This window comes from Myxocyprinus asiaticus, chromosome 28 (genome assembly GCF_019703515.2).
Source record: "Myxocyprinus asiaticus isolate MX2 ecotype Aquarium Trade chromosome 28, UBuf_Myxa_2, whole genome shotgun sequence".
Taxonomy (NCBI): Eukaryota; Metazoa; Chordata; class Actinopteri; order Cypriniformes; family Catostomidae; genus Myxocyprinus; species Myxocyprinus asiaticus.
This window is the reverse complement of record NC_059371.1, coordinates 9,069,699-9,078,603: the sequence shown is the minus strand read 5'-3', so window position 1 is coordinate 9,078,603 and position 8,905 is coordinate 9,069,699. Positions and strand designations below refer to the sequence as shown.

General features: G+C 36.9%; 1 protein-coding gene across 1 annotated transcript; it reads left to right on the top strand.

Moving 5' to 3' along the window:
• Positions 1–754: 754 nt before the first annotated feature.
• On the top strand, positions 755–7,221 carry LOC127419367 (troponin I, slow skeletal muscle-like). Its single transcript, XM_051660722.1, has 6 exons — positions 755–763; positions 819–860; positions 1,352–1,483; positions 2,094–2,183; positions 3,170–3,346; positions 6,216–7,221. Exons 1-6 carry the CDS (start codon positions 755–757, stop codon positions 6,318–6,320), a joined length of 555 nt encoding a protein of 184 aa, XP_051516682.1. The 3' UTR covers positions 6,321–7,221.
• The last annotated feature ends 1,684 nt before the right edge of the window (positions 7,222–8,905 follow it).

Sequence of the window (8,905 nt, the reverse complement as noted above, 5' to 3'; positions counted from 1 at the left end):
TGGACTGGTCCCATTCACTTCCATTGTAAATAAACGAGGAATCAGATTTGTTTTGTGGAAATCAATACTATGCCACAAATGCTGTCGATTGAGCTTAATTCTCTGAACCTGAAACATTCTTTTAGCTCTTTAATAAACCATTACAGCTGCTTTATCGACATATTCATTCTCATGTTTGCAAATAAATGGAGATCTCTTGCAGCCTCATGCATTAATGTTTCAAAAGAGAACAATCACTCCTCACCAGATGCTTTACCCCTTTCGAGTACTTTCTATTTGCGGAGCCAGACAGGTCCAAATTCTTGCCTTTGTGTTAATCCAGCTAAGAAAGCAGGGGATCATTCATGGCTTTGTGTTCAGGGGGCATTTAGGTCAGTGACCAGAGATGTGCAGAAAAATATGAGTGGGTCAGAGAAGGACAGGATGTGGCCATAGTGTTTTCCCAGAATTGTTCGATGGGAATTCAGTGGGAGGACAATGTAACATTTTAATTAAAGTGTCAAATTTATCAACAATATGTTGAATAGAATTATTCTGCTCTCTCTTTCTCTCTTTTGGAGGTTTAGTGCTCAGCTACCAAGATGCCTGAACAAGGGTAAGTATAGATCACTAAAGCATCGCTATCGCATACAACAATTTGATTTCTTCAACTAAATTGGTCTAACAAAGTCATCAGTATAATAATATGCCATTTTTTGTTTTTTCAGACAAGAGGTAAGATTCATTGTTTTTAATATACTGATTGATGAATATGATGATTATGGTGGCTATCTGTATTACCTGCATTGTGTCTTATAATTGTCACATCTCTGGTCCAGAGAAAGTCCAAGATATCAGCCTCAAGGAAGCTTATGCTGAAGGTTAGTCTGCAACACATTCATTCTGCCAAAAAGTTATTGTTGTGGGTTGTTGTCAGGGCATTGCTATGTGGTTGCTAGGGAGTTATGGGTGGTTGCCAGGTGGTTACTAACTGGCCCAAAGTCAAAATGGCATATACTGTAGGTACATTTTCATAGTTTACTAATGTTGGATAAGTAATATTAAGTATTTATAACATGTGCAGTAAAATGGTTCACTGTTTGGCAGGTTTTGGCAATGTTGAACAGCAAATCAATGATTTATGTGTTTGAAAATGAATTAATAGTCATTAATTAACCCCTTTCTAAACTCATAACAAAGGGAACATTAATGTAAAGTGTTACCACAATGGTAATAGTGATATTTGCCTTAACAAACACTGATTTTCTTAAGACAAAGACACCCCAGTAGATGGCAGACATGTGTTTAAACTAAAATACTGTTGACATTTACTTGGGTTAACACTGAAGCATGTATGCCTGTGTGTTTACAGAGTTTGTTGGTGGCCAAAGCCAAGGAGGAGCTGGATCAGGAAGTGTTAGATAAGGAGGAGGAAAAACACGGGTATCTGTCAGAGAAAGCTCCTCCTCTGCAGACACAGGGCATGTCCTTTGCTGAGCTACAGGTAACATCATACCTTATACCTGTATCTAAATGAAGTGTTCCTTTTAACTCAATAGAGCATGGTGTTAGCAATGCTAAGATTTAAGGTTCGATTCACAGGGAACTCATGTACTGAAAACATTTATACAAATTAGAGGACACTCTGTGTTGCTTTAGATCTTAAAAGCATCTGCCAAATACATAAATGTACAGTCTATCTCCAAACGTTTGTCTCATTTGACAAATTTGAAATCTAATGGTACAATCACTGCTGCTCACCCCATGCCACCCCAGTCCTATATTTTGTATATCAACTTTCATAGCTCTCATGCAAATTTCTTGCCCAATGTCTATCTCAGTTTGACTAATTACTATGTCAATAGCCATCCATGTCAGCAACTGACCTCATTATTGTAAGCTGTATTCTGAAGGAAAATGATAAGTAGGAAAATTAGGAAAGTGGTGTTTGGTTCTCATGTTACCAGACCTTTTTTGTTTAAAGCATTTAATGTCGTTAGCTTCATTGTGTAATGATGTGTACCAGTGAATGTTTCAACACAATGTATTTACTTTCTCATCTTCATATAAGCAGGATTAACAAAACCTATTTTCTGGCTGCTCTTTTACTGTAGGAACTGTGTCAAGAGCTGCATGCAAAGATTGATGTGGTGGATGAGGAGCGCTATGATATCGAAGCCAAAGTCTTACTGAATAAGCGTGAGGTATGAAAATCCACATAAGCCATAGCTTAATAACCAGTTGGACAATGACAAACTTGCTTTCTTCATCTGGTCTATTTGTAGTCTCCTAATTTTAGTCTTTTGGTCTGAGCATTTTGGATTGTGATTTCAGGAAATAAGGACAATAAGTCATTCTAAGGCCACATTCACACTAATACGTTTTAGTTTGAAAAGGCATTGATTTCACAACGTTTATACCTCGATTTCACACTAGAATTGTGTTTTCCTCCACTGACAACAGAGCGTTTTGAAAAATGCTCTCCACTACCTCATACTTTGTAAAAGAAATTGACTCTTGCTTTGTCAGTTGTATTGGATGGTTTTTCACTTAGTTCAATAGAGTTTGGTGTTAGCATGATGCTGAGCTAACAACTTGGTATTCTAATAAGCATAAAAATACATATCACACACAAGTATTGAGTAAAACAGAGACATTTTAATCAAATAAAACAATTGTATCATTACTTTTTGGTATGTTGGTTAGCTTAGCATGTTGTTAAGCTAAGAAACTGGTGTTTTAATAAGCACCAAAATACATAGCACACACAGATATTTAGTAAAATAGTGCACTTTTATGCAGATTACACTATTTTTAGTGCTACTTTGTGGTATGTTTGGTAGCTTAGCATGTTGCTAAGCTAACAACTTGGTATTCTAATAGGCATAAAAATAAGTACAATATAGTAGGTTTGCCAACTCTTGCCATAATAGTATGGGTTCTTAAGAATTTCATGTGCCTCAGAACTAGACGAGGGTCCCCCACAAGCATCTTGACACTAACAAACAGGACAATAAGCGTCCGTATGAGATGTCTTCATTTAGGTCAAAATACGGGGACGTCCTGGCTGATATGGGACAGTTGGCAACCCTACTGTCTAGGTAGGCAGTTTTTGGAGCAGAGCCTTAGAGTACCTTTAAACTTCAAGATATCTTATAAATAAGTCAACGAATGACCGTCTATCCAACAGATCAAAGACCTGAACATTAAGGTTCTGGACCTGAGGGGAAAGTTCAAGCGACCCACCCTGAGGAGGGTGAGGGTTTCTGCAGATGCCATCCTCCGATCTCTCTTAGGCTCAAAGCACAAAGTCTCAATGGACCTCAGAGCCAATCTTAAATCTGTGAAAAAAGAGGATACTGAGAAGGTACAATGTCATTGAAACACAGAATATTATATAAATGATATATCAATGGATCACAACTGGTTTTGCTTCAGAAACCAGATTATACATTGGACATCAAGCAATGATGCATTATCATACCAAAATGGTTTATCATACAAAGATAAACAAAAATGTCCTTAAAATCAAACACTGAAATGTAGTAATATACAGTATATATAAAAATATATATTTTAAATCTAGTCTGGATAGTATTTCCTTTTACCTTGCGTAGCTTTGTTTATGATTTTTGAGGATCAAGGCATATCCTGCAACCTGCTCATTTGGCATAGCTGCTGTGATAAATGAATTTGCACCAAAACATGAAAGAGTTTGATTGAACGCACATCAACAAATAATTTGCCGATTTTACTATCCTGACTATGCATGGTTATTGTTAGTTGCATTTTATTATTTGCGTTTAGCATTGTTCTCCCCATATGGGTATGTCAGTATGAATGCCTGCAGATGAAGCCATATAGAGCAAAACCGCACAATTAGAACTTACACAAGTCTATTTTAAACAGTCTATTGCAATTTGTTGACTTGAAGTCTGACAGATATGATTATATTTCATCGAAAGTGATCACAGAAAGGATTTTGGTGGTTGAACAACAGCTAAATGCCTTGGTTCTAATTGCTTTGAAGCTACCCAATGAAAGTCTTTATCCCATGCGCACATGGCCCACTTTCAAACATATCCAAGATAATGAGAGAAAACTGTTAATCCAACACAGTTACACTAGTGACCATTTTCCAAACATTACCTTCTAACCTTACTCTCAAAACAATCTGGTTTGGCGCTTTGACAACTGCAGATAAAGCTGTAGGCAATGCTCCCTGTGAAGATATGAAAAGAATCATTGCACCATGACTCTTCTGAGCTTAACTGATCTCAGAAAGACTGACATCATCACCAACAGCTGTGTGAAGAGCAGAGGCTCATGGGATCTGAAATGAAGTAAATGGAGTAAAAGTACACATACAGTTTGGGTGTTGTACAAGAGACTTAAGAGTTGACAACAAAGGTTTGGTACACTAGAAGAAAAGCTTTTTTTTGGTCAACATGATCGCACCGCAGTCGGAATTTTGCTTCCGAATGTTTAGTACCCTTAAATCGGCCCAAATATGCAGAGTTCCTGACAAGCACCATCTCTCATCAGACATATTTGCATCGGTTGAAGCATGTTTACCTTGTGCTGTGGGGCATCCGGAAGTGTGTCGCGTCAGCCGAATAGGAGACCCCGGTTCCTGTGCTATATTTAAACCAGGAAGTTATCGCATTTGTTAGGTTTAGGTTTGGGGTTTGGGGGTACAGTTCATAAAATATACGTTCCTCTTCACTGTATTACATCCCTCACAGCTAAAAACAATTCACTTTACAACTCGCTTTTGGCACCCCTCTGTGGGCATTTCCTGCTTCGGCCACTGGGGGCAGTGCTTTGAATTTTGGTAAGCACAGACTGACTTTAGCTGAAAAAAAAGTCAACATACTGTTTCCAAATTCACTGCGAGTCTGGTTTGGATTTGTAGTTAAATTCGAAGGAAACAGTTGTCTTTTTTATGGTGTTATTTGGTCAGAGAGATGAAACGTGACATGTAAGACCAAACCATGAATGGGGATGGGCTAAGAAAAAAAACTTTATTCAAAGGGTAGGCAAATGTATTTTTCTTACTCCATTGGGAAATATATATATATATATATATATATATATATATATATATATATATATATATATATATATATTAAGCATAAATCCCACTAAATTATGTTCGATTTCTCTCAAAACAAGACTCAATATTCAAAGTCATTCTGTTCTCAAGTCATTTTTTCTTGTTTTAAGGACGTTTCAATATTTTTACCAGTAAATAAGACAAATATATATACTTGCAGCCATTCACACCAAGCGCGTCCTTGCAATAAAAAAAAGTTAGATGTAGTACCACAAATATAACAGAATACAGGTGTGTCAAGATGCATTTTTAAAAGTTGAAGTTTGTTTTAACTTGACACAGTGTCTAAACTCCCGCACAAGACACCAAAGACGGGCACAACAACAAAACGGCCCCTTACACACTATTATTATTGTTTCATAACTATAACCATACTCCTTAAACATGACACATTCTAGCATTAAATCAGTATGATAGAATGGCTTACCTACCATGTGTGTGCCAGTTTTAGCACACTCTCACAGAGAAGTTATTGTTTCACATACTGATTAGTATGAGTTGGCTAAACTTGAGTCACACATCACATACACTTTCCACTTCAAATCATACTTTGGGACTCTACTCTATGATTAGGTTTAGATATGGGGTTTGGGTAAGGACATAAAATTAAGAATCATGTACACAACTTCTAACATGCAGAACTTTCACTTACTTCCGCATTACACATCCAGGGATTTGCACATCTTCAATTCATATGAATTCATACGAATGACCTTGTACAATTTCATACGGATTAACCATCTCGTACAAATGTGTATGCTTTATCATGAGATCAGGTTGGCAAGTTTATATCCAGCCTTTCCATTAATTTCATGACCAGCTAAAAAAGTACACCTGGCTACTTGGTTTTTCCTATTTGTGTGAGGATAACAGTAAGGGACTAACGTTTCATTAAAAAAACGGATGGATTAAAGGGAGCTGATCACTGCAGACTCCGCCCACAGGAAATATATGAATAGTGCATAACCAGAAATTCCTCCACCTAGAAAGGTAGTCCCACTTCAGAAGTTTGATTTGGATTTAGACACCACTAGCATCACAAAATGAAATTGCAAAAATGACTCAGAATAAAATGACCTACATCCTTTTTTAAGTCCATCAATTCTCTTTCTTTCTGCAGAAGAGGCCAGTTGAGGATAGTGACTGGAGGAAGAACGTGGAGGCCATGTCTGGTATGGAGGGAAGAAAGAAGATGTTTGATGCGGCAAAAGGCCCCGCCCAGTGAACCATTATCCAGTGAGGTTAAGAGGGAAGTTTATGCAACTTTTTGTTTGACAAATTTATTTAATCTAAAAAGGGTTAGGTTTAAAGTGAAATACTAAATATTCCAATATCATATACAGTAGTCTAACTTTATTTCAGATGTTGTAAACAGTGTATTGACAAATGTAATGCATTGTAACCACTTTGCGTTAGAGTCAAATAATTGCAACTTTAAAGTGGCTGATAAGTGAATACCAGCTTAGTTTATCTTTCATCACATTATTTGGGAGAATCAACATTTCTATCAAGGTGTTGTACAGCACCAATGCATATATGTTTAGCTTTGCTAGATTTGACATGCTCTGTTTGAAATGTTGTTTTTTGAAATGTTGTTGAGTCAAAAATACACATAGAGACAGGCCCTTTAAGACAATTACAATAAGGTTCTTCCAAAATTGCATGTAAATGTATAATTGCACTGTTAAAAAAAATGTAGACCAACATGGCTATTTTTACCATTCACACTGAAAGTGAGATAACTTTTTTTTTGTTTTTTTTGTTTTTTTGCATGTTATACCAGTAAAATGCCTGAAGAACAAATGTGTTGTATTGTGTTTCTTTGTTTAGTCTAATCTTATTCAAATGTTCTTTAAATTCCTATTGAATGTAGGCCATAGGATCGTGAAGAGATGATTAGATAAGGAAGAGCTTCCATCTGAAGACTGTGGACTCCAACCCTTTATTTGCATAGTGGATATATCTGTCTCCCCTGTGTTGGCATTGGGTGGGGTGTTCAGGCCTCTTATGTTGCTTGCTTTAGTTCTTTAACGTTTAACAGTGAAGTTCATTATGGCGTTTTTTATGTTTCTTTTCTCTACTTGCATAACTGAACAGGCTAAACAATAAATACACTAAACAATATTGTGGAAACGTGTCACCAGGATTGTCATTCCAGTAGAGTTGGCCTATTATTTCCTTTTCGACCAAACCCTGGTGTGCTGGATAGTCCACTGTGGCTTTCAGGTGTCTGCTTATGTTCCATATTGGCTTGATCAAAGTACGGCAAGTCTAGCTGTCTCTTAAAGGTGTGGCACTGGGGATTTGAAAAAAACACCTCCAGCCACTGTGGCGTAGTTTCAATGGATTCTGAACTGTCGACCAAATGCCACTGTGAATAGGTGGCTTAAATTACAAAATTAAAATTAAATGTCATACAGACATACAGTACATACATACATACATACTGTTGGGGGCCAAACAGGAAATAATTTTATAAAATCTGCATAAATGTAAATCCTGAATATTTTGTTGTAATTCTGAATATATACAGTAAATATAAATTCAAATATATAGTTGTAAGTCTGAATGTATAAATATAAATCAAAATATATAGTTGTAAATCCTGAATGTATAGTTGAAAGTCTGAATATATTAATATAAATCAGAATATATAGTTATAACTTTATGATCAGGCACGATCATGGACAGATGTTATTCAGAATATATGTATATTCAGACCCCTTCAATTTTTTTTCACATTTTGTAATGTTGCAGCCTTATACTAACATTTTTTACATTATTTGTATTTATTATTTTCACATCAATCTACACTCCATACCCCGTAATGACAAAGCAAAAACCAGATTTTTTATAACTTTGCAAATTTATTAAAAAGAAAAACGAAAATATCACATTGATTATTGACATTGACATATGTATTCAGAGTCTTTGCTATAACACTTGAAATTTAGTTCAGGTGCATCCCATTTCTCTGGATCATCTTTGAGATGTTTCTTTGATTGGAGTCCACATGTGGCAAATTCAATTGATTAGACATGAGTTGGAAAGGCACACTCCTGTCTATATAAGGTCTCACAGCTGAAAATGCATATCAGAGCAAAAACCAAGCCATGAGGTCAAAGGAACTGCCTGCGGAGCTCAGAGACAGGATTGTGTCGAGGCACAGATCTGGGGAAGGCTTAAAAAAAAAAAAAAACATTTGGCTGCATTGAAGGTTCAGTGAGCACATTGGCCTCCATAATTCTTAAATGGAAGAAGTTTGGAACAGCCAGGACTCTTCCTGGAGCTGCACCATGGTGGTGGTAGCATCATGCTGTGGGGGTGTTTTTCAGCGGCGGGGACTGGTTAGGGTTGAAGGATATCCTTAATGAAAACCTGGTCCAGTGCGCTCAGGACCTCAGACTAGGCCGAAGGTTCATATTCCAACAGGACAATGACTCTAAGCACACAGCCAAGACAACACAAGAGTGGCTTAGGGACAACTCTGTGAATGTCCTTGAGTGGCCCACCCAGAGTACAGACTTGAACTCAATCGAACATCTCTGGAGAGACCTGAAAACGGCTGTCCACTGACAGTCCCCATCCAACCTAACAGAGCTTGAGAGGACCTGCAGAGAAGAATGGCAGAAAATCCCCAAATGCAGGTGTGCAAATCTTGTCGCATCATATCCAAAAAGACTTGAGCTGTAATCGCTGGCAAAGGTGCTTCAACTAAGTACTGAGTTAAGGGTCTGAATACTTATGTCAGTTTGATATTTCAGTTTTTTTCTTTTTAATAAATTTGCAAAGATATCAAAAATCTGGTTT